At 43.1% G+C, this 24,439-nt stretch overlaps 1 protein-coding gene across 4 annotated transcripts in view; it reads left to right on the top strand.

The window, feature by feature from the left end:
* LOC115173309 (oxysterol-binding protein-related protein 10) overlaps positions 1 to 24,439 on the top strand; it is a 124,251-nt gene that overhangs the window by 60,791 nt on the left and 39,021 nt on the right. For all 4 annotated transcript variants that reach the window (XM_029731293.1, XM_029731294.1, XM_029731296.1 and 1 more), the window contains 2 exons: positions 7,205 to 7,393; positions 20,318 to 20,543. In XM_029731293.1, the coding sequence (XP_029587153.1) occupies positions 7,205 to 7,393; positions 20,318 to 20,543 (415 nt within the window). The remainder of the gene's footprint in view (positions 1 to 7,204; positions 7,394 to 20,317; positions 20,544 to 24,439) is intronic.

Raw genomic sequence — 24,439 nt, 5'->3', positions numbered from 1 at the left:
GGCTCAATTCTTGGGCCGACTGTTTTCTCTGTATATATCAATGATGTCGCTGCTGGTGATTCTCTGATCCACCTCTACGCAGACGACACCATTCTGTATACTTCTGGCCCTTCTTTGTTAACAAACGTCCAAACGAGCTTCAATGCCATACAACACTCCATCCATGGCCTCCTACTGCTCTTAAATGCTAGTAAAACTAAATGCATGCTCTTCAACCTATTGCTGCCCGCACCCGCCTGCCCGACTAGCATCACTACTCTGGACGGTTCTGACTTAGAATATGTGGACAACTACAAATACCTAGGTGTCTGGTTAGACTGTAAACTCTCCTTCTAGACTCACATTAAGCATCTCCAATCCAAAATGAAATCTAGAATTGGCTTCCTATTTCGCAACAAAGCCTCCTTCACTCATGCTACCAAACATACACTCGTTAAACTGACTATCCTACCGATCCTTGACTTTGGCGATGTCGTTTACAAAATAGCCTCCAACACTCTACTCAGCAAATTGGATGTAGGATCACAGTGCCATCCATTTTGTCACTAAAACCCCATATACTACCCACCACTGCAACCTGTATGCTCTAGTTGGCTGGCCCTCGCTACATATCCGTCGCCAAACCCACTGGATTCAGGTCATCTATAAGTCTTTGCTAGGTAAAGCCCCGCCTTATCTCAGCTCACTGGTCACCATAGCAACACCCACCCGTAGCACGCGCTCCAGCAGGTATATTTCACTGTTCATCCCCAAAGCCAACTCCCCCTTTGGCCGCCTTTCCTTCCGGTTCTCTGCTGCCAATGACTGGAACGAATTGCAAAAGTCTATGAAGCTGGAGACTCATGTCTCCCTCATTAACTATAAGCATCAGCTGTCAGAGCAGCTTACTGATCACTGTACCTGTACATCTGTAAATAGCCCACCCAACATCTGTAAATAGCCCCTCCTCATCCCCATGTTATTTTTTTTGCTCTTTTGCACCCCAGTATCTCTACTTGCACATCATCATCTGCACATCTATCACTCCAGTGTTAATGCTAAATTGTAAAAAATAATTCGCCACTATGGCCTATTTATTGCCTTTCTACTTTTGCACACACTGTATATAGATTTTTCTATTGTGTTATCGACTGTACGTTTGTTTATCCCATGTGTAACTCTGTTGTTTTTGTCACACTGCTTTGCTTTATCTTGACCAGGTCACAGTTGTAAATGAGAACTTGTTCTCAACTGGCCTACCTGGTTTTAAATAAAGGTGAAATAAATTAAAATATTTGTATTAACTTTCCGGGGGGCCATCTAGATTGGGGGGGGGGGGCGTCAAACTGTAGAACCCAGTTCCTACATTTTAATATAAAAACAAAACTATGCTACATTTTATCTCTGGGACCCTCAGGATGACAAATCAGAGCAAGATTACTGAATTCAAGTATATTATTTACCTTCAGAGGTGAATGTATCAAACCAGTTGCTGTGATGTGTTTTGTTGTTGTGCACTATCCTCAAACAATAGCGTGGTCTTTTTTTGTTGCTGTAATAGCTACTGTAAATTGGACACTGCAGTTAGATTCACAAGAATTTAAGCTTTCTGCCCATTATAAGACATGTCTATGTCCTGGAAAGTTGGCTGTTGTTTACAATGTCATTCTAGTCACATTATCGCATATTGAGGAACAACTGTCCTGGTTTAGGGACACCGATCCAATAGAGGTTAAGCACATTGCTTCGCTTTACAACAGGAGTATAGCCTACTTGGCTGGCATGAAAATGAACCACTATTTAAGTGCATAGATGACATGTATTTTTTCCCCCTGCCCATGTTCCGAGACAGGTGCATGATTTAAAAAATAATAATAAATTCATCTTTATTTAACTAGGTAGGCTAGTTGAGAACAAGTTCTCATTTACAATTGCGACCTGGCCAAGATAAAGCAAGCAGTTTGACACATACAACAACACAGAGTTACACATGGAGTAAAACAAACATACAGTCAATAATATAGTAGAAAAATAAATCTATATACAAAGTGAGCAAATGAGGGGAGATAAGTGAGGTAAAGGCAAAAAAGGCCATGGTGGTGAAGAAAATACAATATAGCAAGTAAAACACTGGAATGGTAGATTTGCAGTGGAAGAAAGTGCAAAGTAGAAATAGAAATAATGGGGTGCAAAGGAACTAAATAAATAAATACAGTAGGGGAAGTGGTAGTTGTTTGGGCTAAATTATAGATGGGCAGGTGCAGTAATCTGTGAGCTGCTCTGACAGCTGGTGCTTAAAGCAAGTGAGGGAGATAAGTGTTTCCAGTTTTAGAGACTTTTGTAGTTCGTTCTAGTCATTGGCAGCAGAGAACTGGAAGGAGAGGCGGCCGAAGGAGGAATTGGCTTTGGGGGTGACCAGAGAAATATATCTGCTGGAGCGCGTGCTACAGGTGATTGCTGCTATGGTGACCAGCGAGCTAAGATAAGGGGAACTTTACCTAGCAGGGTCTTGTAGATGACCTGGAGCCAGTGGGTTTGGCGACGAGTATGAAGCGAGGGCCAGCCAACGAGAGCGTACAGGTCGCAGTGGTGGGTAGAAAATGGGGCTTTGGTGACAAAACGGATGGCACTGTGATAGACTGCATCCAATTTATTGAGTAGGGTATTGGAGACTATTTTGGCAGCATGAGTGAAAGATGCTTTGTTGCGAAATATGATAATGGTCCATTCTGAATAAAAACAAATTTCACACATATATTATGTAGTATACTGTATGTTTTGAATTTTTTTATACATTCTAAGGCTGCATGATGCAAATCAAATTATGATTTGAAATTTGTATTTTACACCCGTTTTTCTTCCCAATTTCGATCTTGTCTCATCGCTGAAACTCCCCAACGGGCTCGGGACAGGCGACGGTGGAGTCATGCGTCCTCCAAAACAAGACCCACCTAACCGCGTTCCTTAACACACACCAGCTTAGCCTGGAAACCAGACTCACCAATGTGTCGGAGGAAACACCGTTCAACTGGTGACCTGGGTCAGCCTGCAGGCACCTGGCCTGCCACAAGGAGTCGCTAGAGCGCGATGAGCCAAGTATAGCCCCCCGGCCAAACCCTCCCCTAACCCGGACGACGCTGGGCCAATTGTGCACCTTCCTATGGAACTCCCGGCCACGGCCAGTTGTGGCACTGCCCGGGAATGAACCCGGGTCTGTAGTAACGCCTCTAGCACCTCTGCGCCACTCGGGAGGCCCATATCCTTTCTATTTTATTCAGCTATGTTCAATTGTGTTTTTCATACTCTAAAATAATATAAAATAATTCCACGGAATTTTTATACATTTTTTTCAGATAAATTAACTAGTGTAGCCCATCGCCAGATCAGGGCCCAACATAGAGTATGCTATTCTGTTCTTCTGAAATAGACTACATTTTCATCATATCATGTTTCTTTAGACCTGTCTAAAATAAATCATGGATTTATTGTGATGGTGTAGGCTATATTACATGGATTTATGATTTTTTTTTTATGTAGATGTGTTGATGCTAAATATGTTTATGTTAATTAATGGTCAATTACCGTGAGACCGGCAGTTATTTGCTTGACAATCACTGGCTGACAACATTTCATGACCACCACAGCCCCATTTCATACCATTTCTTTCAATGAGTCGGTCACCAGTTACAAATAGCAACCCTTTCTCTGGTGTATTTACAAGGACTTTCTTTGTACTGTAGTTGGTTCATGTAAGGAAGAAAGGCATCTCTTATATTGCTGGGGGCTATGTTTTCTAGCACACTGCAGTGGAAGAGAGGATGCTACTGTATTTTAGAATAACTCTCATTGAGGTTTGAAATTCCTCTCTTCCCATCTCTTTGTAGAATTATTTCTCTGCAGGCCCCCCAGCATATCATTGCTTTTGATGCAGGAGTGGTTTGCTCAGGTGGGTATTTGGCATCAGTCTCTCTTTCAGGTGCCTCTTAACAGTTCCGGCAGAGCCCCACTATAGATACATTACAGTAGATTATTTCTGTCTTTTTGATACTGTCTCCTGACCTATGTGGCGCCCACCGCCCACGTTCTATTATGGAGGGCCAAGTCGACCCACGCAGTAAGGGCACACCTGTGAGGGGCAGACCTGCCAGTTGGGAGGGGGGGAAGGGAGCTTGGTGAAATACTTTTGAGGTTGCAGTATGTGGAGAGTGACTGCATTATGTATACAGTATATGTCGATTTATTCACTCGTTTCCTAATAGGGAAATGCATGAACCAAGGGGGATAAATCCTTAACCGTCCCAAATTGGAGACCTAATAGAATGCAGAAATTGGAGAGTTTCATTAGTACACTGTTTTTTGTACCTTTATGAGAAAAGTAATGTTTTTCTTTCTGTATCAACAGAAAAGTAGTTTCTGTATCCACAGAAAAGTAGAACAAGTACCGTAGTTCACAAGCTTGAATAATCTTTGCTGTATTCATAAGTTAGCCTAGCTAGCAGATTGTAATGTACTAATGTGATGCTCCATTAGCCCTTACATGAAGGGTACTGTTTGGTGTAGCACAGAGAATTTTCGACTAACCTTAACTTGGCGATACTATATTCGTTCTCGATTCAGCCAAACATGTATCTTCTAAAATATCAGTATCCAGGTGGTTTGTTTGAATTTAGAAAATGCTCCGTTTATGTGTACACTGCCATCTTGTCTATTTCAAATCTTCTCTCACTGATCGTGACAGGTGAGTGACATGCGGCACTTTTAGGTGGACCCAACTGTTTCAATCAATGAGAGAAGATTTGTACACATTATTGGATTATTTCATGGACCAAAACCTTTATTTATTTTAATAACAGAGCATTTTCTTAATTCAAATGAATCAATAAAATGGATTAAATTGATGAGGAAAAAGAACAATCTACACACAATAATGACAAAACAAAAAAAGGTTGGTCGAAATGTTTGCAAATGTATAAAGAAAAATACAAAAATATCACTTAAGTATTCAGACCCTTTACTTAGTACTTTGTTGAACCACCTTTGGTAGCGATTACAGCCTTGAGTCTTCTTGGATATGACGCTACAAGCTTGGCACACCTGTATTTGGGGAGTTTCTCGCATTCTTCTTTGCAGATCCTCTCAAGCTCTGTCAGGTTGGATGGGGATCGTCACTGCACAGCTATTTTCAGGTCTCTCCAGCGATGTTCGATCGGGTTCAAGTCTGGGCTCTGGCTGGACCACTTAAGGACATTCAGAGACTTGTCCCGAAGCCACTCCTGTGTTGTCTTGGCTGTGTGCTTAGGGTCGTTGTCCTGTTGAACGGTGAACCTTTGCCTCAGTCTGAGGTCCTGAGCACTCTGGAGCATGTTTTCATCAAGGATCTCTTTGTACTTTCCTCCGTTCATCTTTCCCTTGATCCTGATGAGTCTCCCAGTCCCTGCCGCTGAAAAATATCCCCACGGCATGATGCTGCCACCACCGTGCTTCACCGTAGTGATGTGATGCTTGGCCAAAGAGTATCAATCTTAGTTTCATCAGACCAGAGAATCTTGTTCCTCATGGTCTGAGAGTCCTTTAGGTGCCTTTTTGCAAACTCCAAGTGGGCTGTCATGTGCCTTTTACTGAGGAGTGGCTTCCCTCTGGCCACTCTACCATAAAGGCCTGATTTGGTGGAGTGCTGCAGAAATGGTTGTCCTTCTGGAAGGTTCTCCCATCTCCACAGAGGACCTCTTGAGCTCTGTCAGAGTGACCATCGGGTTCTTGGTAAATTTAAAAATGATTGAGGCCACTGTGTTCTTGGGGACCTTCAATGCTGCAGACATTTTTTGGTACCCTTCCTCAGATCTGTGCCTCAACACAATCCTGTCTCGGAGCTCTACGGACAATTCCTTCGATCTCATGGCTTGGTTTTTGTACTGACATGCACTGTCAACTGTGAGACCTTATATAGACAGGTGTGTGCCTTTCCAAATCATGTCCAATCAATTGATTTTACCACAAGTGGACTCCAATCAAGTTGTAGAAACATCTCAAGGATGATCAATGAAACAGGATGCACCTGAGCTAAATTTCAAGTCTCAATGCAAAGGATCTGAATACTTAGGTATTTCTGTTCATTCATTTTTCATGAATAAATTTGCAAAAATGTCTAAAAACCTGTTCACTTTGTCATTCTGAGGTATTGTGTGTAGAATGGTGAGATTTTATAAATATTTTTGATCAATTTTAGAATAATTCTGTAATGTAACAATGTGGAAAAGTCAAGGGGTCTGAATACTTTCTGAATGCACTATAGATTATGTTCTGTACTTTCCTGCAATGTCACATTGTGCCCTTGCCCTTTGTGACTATTATGGCTCTGAGGTCCTGGGAGCGAGAGTTGCCAGTTCTAAAACTGAAGCTGAGTTGTTTCTCCTCTGGTTTGCAGTGCTCAGGGACAGAGTCATTTATTTGATTTATGTATTTATCTTACTGCTCTCTCTCTCTCTCTCTCTCTCTCTCTCTCTCTCTCTCTTGGCTGTGCTGTGCCCAGTCCTCTATAACCTGGTATCTGGTATCCGGGTTGTAGGGACTCTTCTCTCTGGGACTGCTGTAAATTGATTGAGGGTGAGGACGAGTTCCGACTGAGAGACATGGCAACTATTATACAGAGGGCAGGGAGATGTAGAGAGAGGGAGGGAAGGAGCGAACTGGATTTGATTTTGATGGTGGCGTGAGCTATAAAGAAGACAAAAGGCAAAGGTCCACTTTTTAAGTTCCGTTGATAGCTTCTTAAATCTCTTTTAACTGGTCGTTCACCTCTATGTAACTTCTTGGCTCTTGTCAGGAGGGGAAGACCCTGAAACTAATTTAGGAGTTAACTTCACTGGAGAGGTGGTAGCTTTTGCTCTGGTTTTGTTTGGGGTTTGTGATAAAAAAAGAGGGCCAGGCTAAGGGTTAGTGATGGTTCTTTTCATACGACTGAAATGTGGACCTTTTAAGGAAACAACAAGGTGCTGTCTTCGGTTTGCTGCCCTTCGTCAGGCACTGGTTTCAACATGGCTTTCATACAGTACCCAAGCTTATTCAAGAAGGCTAAACCCCTTTCTGTTTTCTGGTTTGATTCACAAACCAGACTCACAGTTCATAGGATACAGGTGAATGTTAGATGAAAGTAGAAGTAGGAAGTAGTTGAGTGGTGTGGCACTTCACATATCACTCCTCTCTTTTTTTTGTCTTTCTCTCTTAGGGCTCGTCATCTTCCGGTCGATCCCGTAGTGTCTCCCTCCTGCCAGCCTCCTCCTCGCCTGGTACTCAGAGGCACTTGGCGTGTCTGGGCACACCCAGCAACATCGTGACCATCACCCACCACAAGTCCCCAGCCGCTGCCCGACGGGCCAAAAACCAGTATCCTGGCAGACTGCTGGAGGTCAAAGAGGTGGGTGGAACCTGGAACTGTCCCTCTCTGATGACATCATCATGGATTCATTAATTATTCATTGTTGTAGACGCTAGGCAGACAGTCTGACAAATTCATCCCAATTTCAGCCAGATTGGAGTCATGAAGTTTGGATTTTTAAATGAACTATTTCCACATTATGGAATATTTCTGTTCAAAGTACATGACCCAGTCATTTGAAGTTGACCGCAACATTGACCCCAACACACTCTTGTTTCAATACTGCACTCTATTCCATGTCCTATGCATTATTCCATGTCCTATGCATTCAGTGTTTCTGCCAACCCTCTGGTGGGCCATTGGTGCAATGAGTTCAGAAAATATTTTGGGGCCTGGGCGTTTGAACCGATCAACATTGACTGCACTGCGCTCTATGTCTGTAGCTTGATCTGGCTTGGCGTTTCTCTGTATACATCCATACTGCTTAACATGGCATGCGACAAAAGGTAAATCTAGCTAATAGGCAAGCTAATGTTGTACCTATGGAGTGAAGTCTTAACTAGAGAGAGGTGGTGTGTCTTTATGTTCTACATTCTGTAGGGGCATTATAGCAGTAACTCCAGTTTTTGCTAAAATGGTTGAATAACCAACTGCAGAATTTGGCATTGATTTGCATAAACATTTCGAGACTGAAACTACCCTTCGAATTCTTCCTCCAAAACTGATCAGTCTGTACTTAGCTACTTTTTTGCATGTCTTACTGAAGATTACTGAATGCAAGTACATTATTTACCTTCAGAGGTGAATGTATCAAACCAGTTGCTGTTATAAAAGGTTTTTTGTTGTTGTGCACTCTCCTCAAACAATATAATGGTATTTTTTTTCACTAATAGCTATTGTAAATTAGACACTTCTGTTACATTAACAAGAATTTAAGCTTTCTGGAAAGTTGGGTGTTACTTACAACGTCATTCTAGTCATATTAGCGCACGTTAGCAACAACCGTCCCGGTATAGGGACACCGATCCCGTAGAGGTTTTAAACCAGATTGAACACACTGTGTGCTCAGCGCTCAATCTGGGTTAAGCAGGCTATTGCTCACATGCATCCACTGACATGGTGGTCAGAACTTAACATTCCTGCTGTAGCTACCGGACACTGTATCAATGCACAGGAATGGGAGCCAACAACAAAGGCTGCTCTCTTTGAGGTTCTGCTTCTGGAACAAGTTGGCTTTGTACATGTTCTCAGCAACATGGAACTCTAAAAGGGCATTGGTGAAAAGTACACCGGCTAGCAGGATAGCGTGTAATCAAAACTTAGCTGAGGAATTGGTTCACCTAACACCACAAGGACTCCGCTAGGGAATATGAACAGACTGGAGTAAGGAGCCATTTTACCATGCTCCCCATGAAACTATAGCTCTGGTATTTTTCTTCAATGAATGAATTTTTCTATTTGGTTATTGACATTTCTTGGAAGAATTCAACATTTTCATGAAGCTTTTGATAAGATCATTTGTGCCTGGCTGATTCAAGTTGTGTTAGATTCCCCATTCAGATCAGATTCATACGCTGCGTCAATCTTCACACTAAGAACAACTTTTTTTAAATGAGATCTTCTCTGAAAATGATAGGGTGTCTAAAAAAACATTAACAGAAAAACTACTTCAGGAGTGGCAACATTTCTCGCCATTTGGAAAGTAGACTTGTCACCTGAAATGAACCCAGTGATTTGAGTAAATATCAAGCAGATGGTTTGACTGTTAAATAACCCAAACACTCATTTGGTGCCATCTCTGAATTTGGACTTGGATTATAGGAAACTGGAGTGTCTTTCTTTTCTCTATGTTGTTTCAAGCTTGTGCTAACCTGCATTCTGCCCAAAATGAGCCTTGTTACATTTCCCTTTTTCCATGACCTGATTTACATCCCCTCCCTCCCAGAGGTTTAGTAGGTTGTAGAGGTAGACTGCTGCTTAGTGTAGTAGTTGTTAACTTAAAATGACACAACGACTAGGTTCCAGTTTAACAATGTCACTTGTAGGTAAACTCAGAATTGAACCAATGGAAAATTGATCAAGCCAATAGAAGATTGCAGAATCCACCGTTTTTCCACCTGTACTCTGCACTTTGTTGTACCAGTAGAGTGATTCATCTGCCAGGCCATGCACACACGTTTTTAGTTTCCACAGTGTTCCTTCGCTCGTAGCTTCAGGTGGCGCTCGGATGTGAATGTCCCTTGACGGCTCTGTTCCTTGCAAAAATGCAGATTTGATGTCTATGGAATTAAGTTTCCATTTTTTTCTGGCAGATCACTGTCATCAGCAATCTGAGTGACTCTGAGGCGCATGTCGGTAAGTCTCTTGGGAGACTCTGTCTGTTAATGTGTCCTTTTTGTCATTTACATTAGGAGGATGATTCTCAGCAACAGCCCCTCTATCTTGTTGATCATTTACTTTCCGCAATCTTGAGTGATGCACCCTGACAATGGTGCCTCCGTGCCTCACAAATATCACCACACCATCCTTTGCACTCTTGACAGTCAACTCGTTTGTAGTACACTTTGTTTTCAGTCTCGTACTTCTCATCGGTGGGTCGAAGCTGTTTACGCAGAGCCCTGCGAATTCTCTCTGAGCACTCTGCTTCAGTGAACGCTTTTCTCGCTGCATGTAGTGCTGAAAGGTGCTGTCAGACCCATGCACTCACACTGGCCCCTTCTAGTGCTGGTGGCTTGTCACCGGTACAGAGGGAAGATTAGGGTTCTGCCCGAACACTAGTTGGTATGGGCTGTAACCATGAACATTGTGCATTGAGTTTTTTTGCCATCAAAGTACAATCTAGGGCTGTGTTCCAGTCACATCCATTGTCGTGCTTCACTTTCAGCATGATCTCTGTGAGTGTTTGATTATGTCTCTCCAGAAGTCCATTGCTCTATGGACTGTATGCAGCAGTTGTCTTTACTTCCATGTTGAATTTCTCTGCCATTTCTTTATTTCATTATTATTCAATTCTCCTCCATTGTCACTGTACAATTTCTGGGGCGGGCCATGCACACTTACCCAGGAATGAATGAAGTGCTTGACGATGTCACTGGGTTTCTTTGTATTCACAATGCTTCCAGCGCTAAAGCGTGTGAAGTGGTCGATTATGTGAAGATACCACACACTATGTCCTAACTCATGTAGATCTACAGCCACTGTTTCATTGTACTTGGAAGCCAGTGGCAAACCAACAGCTGGTTTGGGCTTAGGTCTGCTGTATTTCTGGCATGTCTCACAACTGTTAACTATCTGCCGTAGAATGGAAATGCACTCATCATTATTCCCAGAACTGCTGAGTAATTTCTGAACTCTGCCAAGTGTTGCATGTCCAAACTGTTTGACGTTTTAAAAATACTTTGTTTTTCCTCTGTGTTCATGTTCTCCGTCACTGTCAGAATCTCCATGTGCTCTGTTTCCATCAGAATCAAATTTTTACATGGACTCTGTGCATGTCTTTGTCAAAAATGTTTACACAATAGTGGCCTGAGGTAGTAAGTTCAAGGGTCACTGGTTGTTTAAACATCACTGCCTTGTCATTTTTCTATGTCTAGTACAGCCCCTGCCTTCTTGATGGAAGCTTTGCTTAATAGTACGGGGATACAGTGGCTTGCGAAAGTATTCACCCCCTTTGGCATTTTTCCTATTTTGTTGCCTTATAACCTGGAATTCAAATGGATTTTTGGGGGGTTTGTATCATTTCATTTACACAACATGCCTACCACTTTGAAGATGCAAAATATTTTTTTATTGTGAAACAAACAACAAATAATAAAAAAACAGAACTTGAACATGCATAACTATTCATCCCCCCCAAGTCAATACTTTGTAGAGCCACCTTTTGCAGCAATTACAGCTACATGTCTCTTGTCTCTCTTCTCTATAAGCTTGGCACATCTAGCCACTGGGATTTTTGCCCATTCTTAAAGGCAAAACTGCTCCAGCTCCTTCAAGTTGGATGGGTTCTGTGCTGTATAAAATGCTTTGTAACTTTAAGTCATACCACAGATTCTCAATTGGAATGAGGTCTGGGCTTTGACTAGGCCATTCCAAGACATTTAAATGTTTCCCCTTAAACCACTCGAGTGTTGCTTCAGTAGTATGCTTAGGGTCATTGTCCTGCTGGAAGGTGAACCTCCGCCCTAGTCTCAAATCTCTGGAAGATTGAAACAGGTTTCCCTCAAGAATTTCTCTGTATTTAGCGCCGTCCATCATTCCTTCAATTCTGACCAGTTTCCCAGGCCCTGCCAATGAAACACATCCCCACAGCATGATGCTGCCACCACCATGCTTCACTTTTGGGATGGTAGTCTCGGGGTGATGAGAGGTGTTGGGTTTGCGCCAGACATAGCGTTTTCCTTGATGGCCAAAAACCTCAATTTTAGTCTCATCTGACCGGAGTACCTTCTTCCATATGTTTGAGGAGTCTCCCACATGCCTTTTGGCGAACACCAAACATGTTTACTTATTTCTTTTCTTTAAGCAATGACTTTTGTCTGGCCACTCTTCCCTAAAGCCCATCTCTGTGGGGTGTACGGCTTAAATTGGTCCTTTGGACAGATACTCCAATCTCCGATGTGGAGCTTTGCAGCTCCTTCAGGGTTATCTTTGGTAGCTTTGTTGCCTCTCTGATTAATGCCTTCCTTGCCTAGTCCGTGAGTTTTGGTGGGCGGCCCTCTCTTGGCAGGTTTGTTGTGGTGCCATATTCGTTCCATTTATTAATAATGGATTTAATGGTGCTCTGTGGGATGTTCAAAGTTTCTGATATTTTTTTATAACCCAACCCTTATCTGTACATCTCCACAACTTTGTCCCTGGCCTGTTTGGAGAGATCCTTGGTCTTCATGGTGCCGCTTGCTTGGTGGTGCCTCTTGCTTAGTGCAGTTGCAGACTCTGGGGCCTTTCAGAACAGGTTTATAAATACTGAGATCATGTGACACTTAGATTGCACAGAGGTGGACTTTATTTAACTAATTATGTGATTTCTGAAGGTAATTGGTTGCACCAGATCTTATTTAGGGGCTTCATAGTAAAAGGGGTGAATACATATGCACGCACCATTTCAAAAAGAAAAAAATTTAAAGAAGTTATTTTTTGGGTTTCACTTCATCAATTTGGACTATTTTGTGTATGTCCATTACATTAAATTCAAATAAAATCAATTTAAATTACAGGTTGTAATGGAACAAAATAGGAAAAACTCCAAGGGGTCTGAATACTTTTGCAAGGCAATGTATCTGCAGGGACCACCTCTGTTTCAATGAAACACTTAGTCTGACCAATTTTTGCTGGTGTCTTGACTCTCTTGGTAGAATGGACGATTCTACCATCTCCAAATGTCATAGCTCTATTGCTTGGTGTGTCAATCATATTTTGTACTGCTTTCATATTTAGTTCACTGATATAGTTATCAAGCCATTTTGCACCACACAATGTGAGTGTACATGCAGTATCAATCACAGTAGATCCCAAGGATTCAACTATAAAGATCTCAGTATCAGAAAACAGAGTAGTGTAACATTACACTATATCTGTGTTTACATTTTCCTCTGTTAGTTTAACTTGTTCATTTTTATGAGGACAGTCTTTAACCCAATGGTAAGTGCTTTGATAAATAGCACATTTTGATCTCCTTCCATATTTGTCCAGTGGATTTGTGCCGGGCAATGGCACCCTCGTCTGGTTGTCTTGACAACGTGACTTGTTGGCGCCTTTTCTCTGCTTCTCACCAAAAAAATGTTTTTAGTGCCGACTTCTTCATTGAAGAAAATGTCAGCGCAGTACAAGCAGTCAAAGCCAACTGTTTCTCCCTACCATCTAGACAGGCAGTATCTAGCAACTTGAAAGCTAAGACTGCATCCAGGAGAACCATGTCGTACTTGCGCATCCTTGCGCATGTTCGAGATCAGTTATGTATTCCGTCATTGCAACCCGAAATATCTCTCGTAACACTGTCAAAGTTTGAATATGCCTCGTAGGCACGGTCTTTCTCTTCTTTAAGACCCACAGAATCCAGTGCTCTGATCAAAGTTCCCATACCATCATCATTGTTCAAATCATCCACGGATATTTCCAGTGCTGTATCTCTCGCTCTTCCTTCGAGCGATAATACCACCGCAAGTGCTTGCTTTTTCGCGTCCAGATTAGTAACCCGTGTCCAGATTACAAATACATTTTTCCAACTTTCGTACGACCTCTTCTCGTCGAAGCGAGGTGGCACGTTGCAGTTATTAGCCATCCTCTTCTACCAAAATGAACGTAAAATGACACAACGACTAGGTTCCAGTTTAGCAACGTTTACTAAACCGTATTTTCACAAAACATGGTTGCCATTGCACTCATACCAGATCGATCAACAGTGAGACTACCACCAGGCATACTAATAACAGAGTGACAGCACCGTAGTGACAGAAATATAGGGATACTTAAAACATGAATTTAACAGGTAGTGAGTAGCTGTGAATTTGTGGGTTGTAGTAGTAGACTCAGGCTGTAATATTTCACACCCCAGTGAATCTCCACATGATCAAACCTCTGCTCCGTCTCATGGAAACACAGCACACCAACACTCACTGGGCGTCGAAACCCAACACCCCCTGATGAAATCCATCACATCCTCCCTGTGAACACCCCCAAACCCAACACCCCTGATGACATCCATCACATCCTCCCTGTGAACACCCCCAAACCCAACACCCCCTGATGACATCCATCACATCCTCCCTGTGAACACCCCAAACCCAACACCCCCTGATGACATCCATCACATCCTCCCTGTGAACACCCCAAACCCAACACCCCCTGATGACATCCATCACATCCTCCCTGTGAACACCCCAAACCCAACACCCCCTGATGACATCCATCACATCCTCCCTGTGAACACCCCCAAACCCAACACCCCCTGATGACATCCATCACATCCTCCCTGTGAACACCCCCAAACCCAACACCCCCTGATGACATCCATCACATCCTCCCTGTGAACACCCCCAAACCCAACACCCCCTGATGACATCCATCACATCCTCCCTGTGAACACCCCCAAACCCAACACCCCCTGATGACATCCATCACATCCTCCCTGTGAACACCCCAAACCCAACACCCCCTGATGACATCCATCACATCCTCCCTGTGAACACCCCCTGATGACATCCATCACATCCTCCCTGTGAACACCGGGAGTGCTGCCATCATGATGTTGCCTTTCACTCACAGGTTCCATCACCATCCAACCAGCTCAGAAACTAGACCACATGACTTGACTCCAGCAGTGCTGCCTGTCACAACTTGCTGACGTGAACCCATCAGACACCTGGACTCACTGAATAGAGCAGCACCACTGGGCATTTAGACATCCACAGCTCAAAGGTTCAGTCAGGTCAGGCTATTTCTATACTCATTGTCGCTCCAGTGGGAAATGAGGGGAGTCAGTTTATCTCTGCCTAGTGTCTACCTCCACACTGGCTGCCATTTTGAACCAAGCTATTTTAGTTTGTCCACTCTCTGTGGACCCTCTATTCCTTTGCTCTGGAGTCTTAAGACAAGTAGATGTAATGTATATACAAAGCGCATATATATATATATCTCACTGGGAATCTTCAGTGTGTGTCACAATTTGAAGGATGTTCAAGCTCGTGACAGTTTTCCAGCAAAAGAGCCTGGTCCCTGACAGAGGGAGACTGTGGCCTAATTCAGTCAGGCTATCTCTACTGATGGGCTGTCTGTCTCTTTCTCTCTAAGTCAAGGTTGTGTTGAATCAACCGTGAGTGTGAAGTCTCGCGTCTGCCACCTGAGAGGGATTTGTTTTTAGATACTCTTAGGCTTGATGACCCTGGGCGCACTCTCTCTCTGTCTCTCTGTCTCTCTGTCTCTCTGTCTCTCTGTCTCTCTGTCTCTGTGTCTCTCTCTCTCTCTCTCTCTCTCTCTCTCTCTCTGTGTCTCTCTCTCTCTCTCTCTCTCTCTCTCTCTCTCTCTCTCTCTCTCTCTGTGTCTCTCTCTCTCTCTCTCTCTCTCTCTCTCTCTCTCTCTCTCTCTCTCTCTCTCTCTCTCTGTGTCTCTCTCTCTCTCTCTCTCTGTGTCTCTCTCTCTGTGTCTCTCTCTCTCTCTCTCTGTGTCTCTCTCTCTCTCTCTCTCTCTCTCTCTCTCTGTGTGTCTGTGTCTCTCTCTCTCTCTCTCTCTCTGTGTGTCTGTGTCTCTCTCTCTCTGTGTCTGTGTCTCTCTCTCTCTGTCTCTCTGTCTGTGTCTCTCTCTCTCTCTGTCTCTCTCTCTCTGTCTCTCTCTCTCTCTCTGTCTCTCTCTCTCTCTGTCTCTCTCTCTCTCTGTCTCTCTCTCTCTCTGTCTCTCTCTCTCTCTGTCTCTCTGTCTGTCTCTCTCTCTCTGTCTCTCTCTCTCTGTCTCTCTCTCTCTCTCTGTGTCTCTCTCTCTCTCTGTGTCTCTCTCTCTCTCTGTGTCTCTGTCTCTCTGTGTGTGTTTCTATGGAAAACACCACAGCTGACTGAGTGTAAAGGCGACGGGTTGTTAACAACAAAAAGGTGTGTTTGTGCTGCCCATGGCGTGGGGCTCTACACACTAAGCCTGACTCCTCATGATAGGACACAGGGCCTCTGTCTGAGTGGTGGGATGGATGGGAGTTGTGGACTGATCCACTGAGCTGCAGCTACTTCAGTCACATATACTGACCTGTTGGGGGTCAGTCCCGTAACAGTTGTTTGTGTTTTTGAAGGAGAACGTAAAATTGCAGTGCAGTCTCAATAGAAAAGCATTTAGTCACTGATTTTAATTTTAGTGTTTGATGTACAAAATCTCTTGACGATAAGAAATATCACCGGAGGCTAGTCCTATCAATAACATCCCATTTCTTCTGTTTGTATTGTAGTTTGATTAGCACCGTATTCCACATCAATGGAAGTACCACAAATATATCCCTGGCTGTAATGGCTCTCACTGAATCTGTCACTCAGCAAAACAATGGATGTGCCATTGAAGAGTGGGCTGCTGTGTGTTTGTGTTTGGGAATATTCATTAACTGAACATAGCTGTCATCAAGACACAGGGTGGCTACTTTGATGAATCTCAAATATAACATATATTTTGATTTGTTTAACACTTTTTTTTGTGTTATTTCATAGTTTTGATGGCCTCAATATTATTCTACAATGTAGAAAATAGTAAAAAAAATGAGTAGGTGTGTCCAAACCTTTGACTGGTAATGTACAGTACATGTAAACAGGGGTGGAAAGTGACTGGTAGCAGGAATATAAATACTTATGGTAATATACTAGTGGTAATACAGTGCCTTCAGAAAGTATGCATACCTCTTGACATATTCCACATTTTGTTGTGTTAGACTGAATTCAAAATTGATTACATTGATTTTTTTCCTCACCCATATACACATAATATCCCATAATGACAAAGTGAAAACAGGTTTTTAGAAATGTTTGCAAATTTACTGAAAATGAAAGTATTCACACCCCTGAGTCAATACATGTTAGAATCACCTTTGGCAGCGATTACAGTTGTGAGTCTTTCTGGGTAAGTTCCTAACAGCTTTGCACACATTACACATGAAAATCCAATGACAAGCATAGCCATAACATGATGCAGCCACCACCATGTTTGAAGAGTGGTACCCAGTGATGTGTTGGCTTTGCACCAAACATACCGTTTTGTATTTGACAAAGTTATTTTCTTTGTCACATTTTTAGCAGTTTTACTTTAGTGCCTTATTGCAAACAGGATGCATGTTTGGGATGTTTTTATTCTGTACAGGCTTTCTTCTTTTCCCTCTGTCATTTAGGTTAGTATTGGGGAGTAACTTCAATGTTGTTGATCCATCCTCAGTTTTCTCCTATCACCATTGGCCTCATGGTGAAATCCCTGAGTGGTTTCCGTACTATCCGGCAACTGAATTAGGAATGATGCCTGTATCTTTGTAGTGAAAACTTCACCATCCTCAAAGGGATATTCCAATGTCTGCTTTTTAAATTTTGTACCCATCTAGTAATAGGTGCCCTTCTTTGCGAGGCATTGGAGAACGTCCCTGGTCTTTGTGGTTGAATCGTTTTGAAATTCAGTCCTCAACTGAGGGACCTTACAAAGTATTATTTTACTTGTTTACTCCTGAACTAATTTAGGCTTGCCATATCAAAGGGGTTGAATACTTATTGACTGAAGACCTTTCTCAATTTAATCCATTTTAAATTCAGGCTGTAAAACAACAAAATGTGGAAAAAGTCAAGGGGTGTGAATACTTTCTGAATGCAATGTATATACTATACATGTAAACAAGAGTAACAGTGACCAGTAGCAGGATAAAATAGATACCCAGGGAGTAGCTGCTAGCTAGAATTGGCACTGTGGTTTACAGGCTTCTCATGTCATTTTCAGCCTCCCAGAGGTGAGTCATACAGGCAGGGATCCAACCCCAAATTATGAATCTATGACGCATGGAGAAAATCATAATACCTTTTTGTGTAATTAGTCATAACACATGTATTTTATTCAGTTCATAAGGAATGATTCATATTAAAGGAATAGTTATTCAAATATGAAGTTAACACGTTTTCGACTTACCGAGGCGGTTGTCGCTTCATTCACACAGAATGTTCATTAGCAAGTTATTTAGCAACATCCAGCATATTCTGGCAAGTTTCTTTCCGAGCATGTAGCAATGCTAATAGAAATACACTAGGCTGATTCGTAGCCTCCTTTTTTGAGTGAGAGATTTCCCAAGGTAAAGTTTGTTGTCTGCTGCCCTGGCATTCTCAAGGTCACAGTGAGGGTCACAGTGAGGGTCACAGTGAGGGTCACAGTGAGGTCAGTGCATCTGTTTCTCAGGGAGTTTGAACAGCTGCAGCCATTCCCACAGAAACTAAAATGTATCATGGGGAGAGAAGGTAGATGCAGAACACGTATTCCTCAATTCCACATAATCATCTATTCTTATCTGTCAAATATAACCCCTTCAACTTTTAGTCGTTGATAAAGTTGGCAGCTAAGGTTGAAGAGTGGTAGCGAAAGTTTAGGAGGTACATGTATGAGTCAATGTATTGTATCTAAATGTGAAAGTTACTCTGGAAAAGTAGGTTTATTAGTGATATGATGATAATAAGGTAACTATTGGTGTCAATGAGTATGCTGTTGAATTCAAACATATGATTTCACTATATACAGTTGAAGTCGGAAGTTTACATACGCTTAGGTTGGAGTCATTAAAACTCCTTTTTCAACCACTCCACAAATGTCTTGTCAACAAACTATAGTTTTGGCAAGTCGGTTAGGACATCTACTTCGTGCATGATACAAGTCATTTTCCAACAATTGTTTACAGACAGATTATTTCACTTATAATTCACTGTATCACAATTCCAGTGGGTCAGAAGTTTACATACGCTAAGTTGACTGTGCCTTTAAACAGCTTGGAAAATTCCAGAAAATGATGTCATGGCTTTAGAAGCTTCTGATAGGCTAATTGACATCATTTGAGTCAATTGGAGGTGTACCTGTGGATGTATTTCAAGGCCTACCTTCAAACTCATTGCCTCTTTGCTTAACATCATGGGAAAATACAAATAAATCAGCCAAGACCTCAGAAAAAAAATTGTAGACCTCCAAGTCTGGTTCATCCTTGGGAGCAATTTCCAAACGCCTGAAGGTACCACGTTCATCTGTACAAACAACAGTACGCAAGTATGAACACCATGGGACCGTGCAGCCGTTATACCGCTCAGGAAGGAGACTCATTCTGTCTCCTAGAGATGAACGTACTTTGGTGCGAAAAGTGTAAATCAATCCCAGAACAACAGCAAAGGACCTTGTGAAGATGCTGGAGGAAACGGGTACAAAAGTATCTATATCCACAGTAAAACGAGTCCTATATTGACATAACCTGAAAGGCTACTCAGCAAGGAAGAAGCCACTGCTCCAAAACCGCCATAAAAAAGCTAGACTACGATTTGCAACTGCACATGGGGACAAAGATCTGAGTTTTTGGAGAAATGTCCTCTGGTCTGATGAAACAAAAATAGAACTGTTTGGCCATAATGACCATCGTTATGTTTGGAGGAAAAAGGGGGAGGCTTACAAGCTGAAGAACACCATCCCAACTGTGAAGCACGGGGGTGGCAGCATCATGTTGTGGGGGTGCTTTGCTGCAGGAGGGACTGGTGCACTTCACAAAATAGATGGCATCATGAGGGAGGAAAATGATGTGGATATATTGAAGCAACATCTCAAGACATCAGTCAGAAAGTTAAAGCTTGGTCTCAAATGGGTCTTCCAAATGGACAATGACCCCAAGCATACATCCAAAGTTGTGGCAAAATGGCTTAAGGACAACAAAGTCAAGGTATTGGAGGGACCATCACAAAGCCCTGACCTCAATCCCATAGAAAATTTGTGGGCAGAACTGAAAAAGTGTGTGTGAGCAAGGAGGCCTACAAACCTGACTCGGTTATACCAGCTCTGTCAGGAGGAATGGGTCAAAATTCACCCAACTTATTGTGGGAAGCTTGTGGAAGGCTACCCAAAACGAAACGTTTGACCCAAGTTAAACAATTTAAAGGCAATGCTACCAAATACTAAGTGTGTATGTAAACTCCTGACCCACTGGGAATGTGATGAAAGAAATGAATAAAAGCGGAAATAAATAATTCTCTCTACTATTATTTTGACATTTCACATTCTTAAAATAAAGTGGTGATCCTAACTGACTTAAGACAGGGAATTTTTACTATAATTAAATTTCAGGAATTGTGAAAAACTGAGTTTAAATGTATTTGACTAAGGTGTATGTAAACTTCCGACTTCAACTGTATAAATCCAACACAAAAAAAAGTGTACTTCTATTTTCTTCAACACCCTCACTCAGATTTGAAATTGACCCAAGCCCTCTAACCCTGTCCTGTCCTCCCTCAGGTGATGAGCCAAGCAGAGTGTCAACAGAAGAACCTGGTCCAGTCCATCGAGTCCCTCCCCACGCGAGGACCCCTTTCCTGCCTGGACCAGGACCTCCTGCTCCTCAAAGCCACGTCGGCTGCCACCATGAGCTGCCTGGGAGAATGCCTGAACATCCTGCAACAGACCCAGACCCACAGCCAGCCCCAGGCCTCACAGCCCAACCACACCTGCGGTCCCCCCTCTGGTGAGTCCGCCACAGGCATCCCCCACCCCGTCTTCCCTCAGACCCCGACAGCAGCTGCAAGGGCCTTATAAGGAGAACACCGTTCTGAGAGAAGTCTTAGAATCTGGTACTTACAGGTATCCAAGAGAAAGAAGAAGTTCCTGAATGTGTAGTTAGAGAGTTCCTCCTTACAGCGCTACAGATCCCATACGAAGCTATCGTCAAAATCCAACTCGAACGTGTACACTGCTTCGGACAGAGAGGGCAGAGGTATGAACGCCCAATCGTTGCCAAATTTGCTTTCTTGAAAGATAAAATAATGGTTAAAAGCCTGTTTAAAAGACTTGCTGGCACGAAAATAGGCATGAATGACCAGTTCCCGAAGGAAATTGCAGAACGGCGTAAAGTTCTGTATCCAATTTTCAAGAAAAATAAATTGAAAGGGTAACGCGAAGCTCTCGTAGTCGATAAACTGTATATTGATAACCAAATGTTCAGACAGAAAGACTACTCCATGGTTATTCTAAAAATTACAAAGTTCTCATAGAGGAGACAAATAATGAAACACATAATTCTGGCCCTGTTATGTATTGTAATAATACCAAAAAAAAAATATATATAGCGCTTTTCTGTCTATCTTCAACTATAACTAATTGGGACACAAAAGCACGTTCAACATGGCAGAGATGAAAAACACAGTAGATAGAAGGCACAGTATGTGGGTATGTATTAAGATGGATGGTGTGGTGTGTGTTTTTTGGTGTTTGGGTAAGTGTGGCGTTAAGTGAATGAGAAAGGAAATGGTTGCATATCCCAGAACCAATGTATGTCTGTGAGCAGGGGTTGTGAGAGAGCTTTCAATTTTGTGCAGATGAGGGATATAAACTCAGCAAAAATAGAAATGTCCTCTCACTGTCAACTGCGTTTATTTTCAGCAAACTTAACATGTGTAAATATTTGTATGAACATAACAAGATTCAACAACTGAGACATAAACTGAACAAGCTCCACAGACATGTGACTAACAGAAATTGAATAATGTGTCCCTGAACAAAGGGGGGGTCAAAATCAAAAGTAACAGTCAGTATCTGGTGTGACCACCAGCTGCATTAAGTACTGCAGTGCATCTCCTCTTCATGGACTGCACCAGATTTGCCAGTTCTTGCTGTGAGATGTTACCCCACTCTTCCACCAAGGCACCTGCAAGTTCCTGGACATTTCTGGGGGGAATGGCCCTAGCCCTCCGATCCAACAGGTCCCAGACATGCTCAATGGGATTGAGATCCGGGCTCTATGCTGGCCATGGCAGAACACTGACATTCCTGTCTAGCTGGAAATCACGCACAGAACGAGCAGTATGGCTGGTGGCATTGTCATGCTGGAGGGTCATGTCAGGATGAGCCTGCAGGAAGGGTACCACATGAGGGAGGAGGATGTCCTCCCTGTAACGCAAAGCGTTGAGATTGCCTGCAATGACAACAAGCTCAGTCCGATGATGCTGTGACACACCGCCCCAGACCATGACGAACCCTCCACCTCCAAATCGATCCCGCTCCAGAATACAGGCCTCGGTGTAACGCTCATTCCTTTGACGATAAACGCGAATCTGACCATCATCCCCCTGGTGAGACAAAACCGCGACTCGTCAGTGAAGAGCACTTTTTGTCAGTCCTGTCTGGTCTAGCGACGGTGGGTTTGTGCCTATAGGCGACGTTGTTGCCGGTGATGTCTGGTGAGGACCTGCCTTACAACAGGCCTACAAGCCCTCAGTCCAGTCTCTCTCAGCCTATTGAGGACAGTCTGAGCACTGATGGAGGGATTGTGTGTTCCTGGTGTAACTCGGGCAGTTGTTGTTGCCATCCTGTACCTGTTCTGCAGGAGTGATGTTTGGATGTACCGATCCTGTGCAGGTGCTGTTACACGTGGTCTGCCACTGCAAGGACGATCAGCTCTCCATCCTGTCTCCCTGTAGCGCTGTCTTAGCCGTCTCACAGTACGGACATTGCAGTTTCTTGCCCTAGCCACATCTGCAGTCCTCATGCCTCCTTGCAGCATGCCTAAGGCACGTTCACGCAGATGAGCAGGGACCCTGGGCATCTTTCTTTTGGTGTTTTTCAGAGTCCTTAAAGTCCTCTTTAGTGTCCTAAGTTTTCATAACTGTGACCTTAATTGCCTACCGTCTGTAAGCTGTTAGTGTCTTAACGACCGTTCCACAGGTGCATGTTCATTCATTGTTTATGGTTCATTGAACAAGCATGGAAAACAGTGTATAAACCCTTTACAATGAAGATCTGTGAAGTTATTTGGATTTTACATTTTAGTTGACTTTTTATAATGCATTATACATCTCTTATTTATTTATTTATTTATTTATTTATTTATTTATTTATTGCCCTATCACGGTGAAACAGCATATTAAAATAAATGATACATCTTATTTATTTATTTATTTATTGTCCTATCATGGGGAACTACATTTTTTAAAATAAATTATACATCGAATGTATTTATTCATGGTCCTATATTGATGGAACGGTCCACAACCCTATACCCTAGACACCCACCTGAACGACCCAGATACTAAGGAGAAGTTCCTATCTGTTTTATGGGCCTGCTGTAAGCAGCCTGTATGCAGCCAAAATGCGGTCAGAGACCTTCTAGAGCAGCACCGCCCCCTCAAGATTCTGAGCCTGCTTGGCAGGGTTGGTCCTGCAAAGCCAAAGCCCCCTGATGGGAGAGCATAATGTACAGTGGGGGAAAAAAGTATTTGATCCCCTGCTGATTTTGTACGTTTGCCCACTGACAAAGAAAGGATCGGTCTATAATTTTAATGGTAGGATTTTTTGAACAATGAGAGACAGAATAACAACAAAAATATCCAGAAAAACGCATGTCAAAAATGTTATAAATTGATTTGCATTTTAATGAGGGAAATAAGTATTTGACCCCCTCTCAATCAGAAAGATTTCTGGCTCCCAGGTGTCTTTTATACAGGTAACGAGCTGAGATTAGGAGCACACTCTTAAAGGGAGTGCTCCTAACCGCAGCTTGTTACCTGTATAAAAGACACCTGTCCACAGAAGCAATCAATCAATCAGATTCCAAACTCTCCACCATGGCCAAGACCAAAGAGCTCTCCAAGGATGTCAGGGACAAGATTGTAGACCTACACAAGGCTGGAATGGGCTACAAGACCATCGCCAAGCAGTTTGGTGAGAAGGTGACAACATTTGGTGTGATTATTCGCAAATGGAAGAAACACAAAAGAACTGTCAATATCCCTCGGCCTGGGGCTCCATGCAAGATCTCACCTCGTGGAGTTGCAATGATCATGAGAACGGTGAGGAATCAGCCCAGAACTACACGGGAGGATCTTGTCAATGATCTCAAGGCAGCTGGGACCATAGTCACCAAGAAAACAATTGGTAATACACTACGCCGTGAAGGACTGAAATCCTGCAGCGCCCGCAAGGTCCCCCTGCTCAAGAATACATATACAGGCCCGTCTGAAGTCTGCCACTGAACATCTGAATGACTCAGAGGACAACTGGTGAAAGTGTTGTGGTCAGATGAGCCCAAAATGGAGCTCTTTGACATCAACTCAACTCGCTGTGTTTGGAGGAGGAGGAATGCTGCCTATGACCCCAAGAACACCATCTCCACCGTCAAACATGGAGGTGGAAACATTATGCTTTGGGGGTGTTTTTCTGCTAAGGGGACAGGACAACTTCACCGCATCAAAGGGGCGGTGGACAAGGCCATGTACCGTCAAATCTTGGGTGAGAACATCCTTCCCTCAGCCAGGGCATTGAAAATGGGTCGTGGATGGTTATTCCAGCATGACAATGACCCAAAACACACGGCCAAGGCAACAAAGGAGTGGCTCAAGAAGAAGCACATTAAGGTCCTGGAGTGGC

This window comes from Salmo trutta, chromosome 34 (genome assembly GCF_901001165.1).
Source record: "Salmo trutta chromosome 34, fSalTru1.1, whole genome shotgun sequence".
Lineage (NCBI taxonomy): Eukaryota > Metazoa > Chordata > Actinopteri > Salmoniformes > Salmonidae > Salmo > Salmo trutta.
Note: the sequence above shows the minus strand (reverse complement) of the source record. Positions and strands in the feature narration are given on the sequence as shown.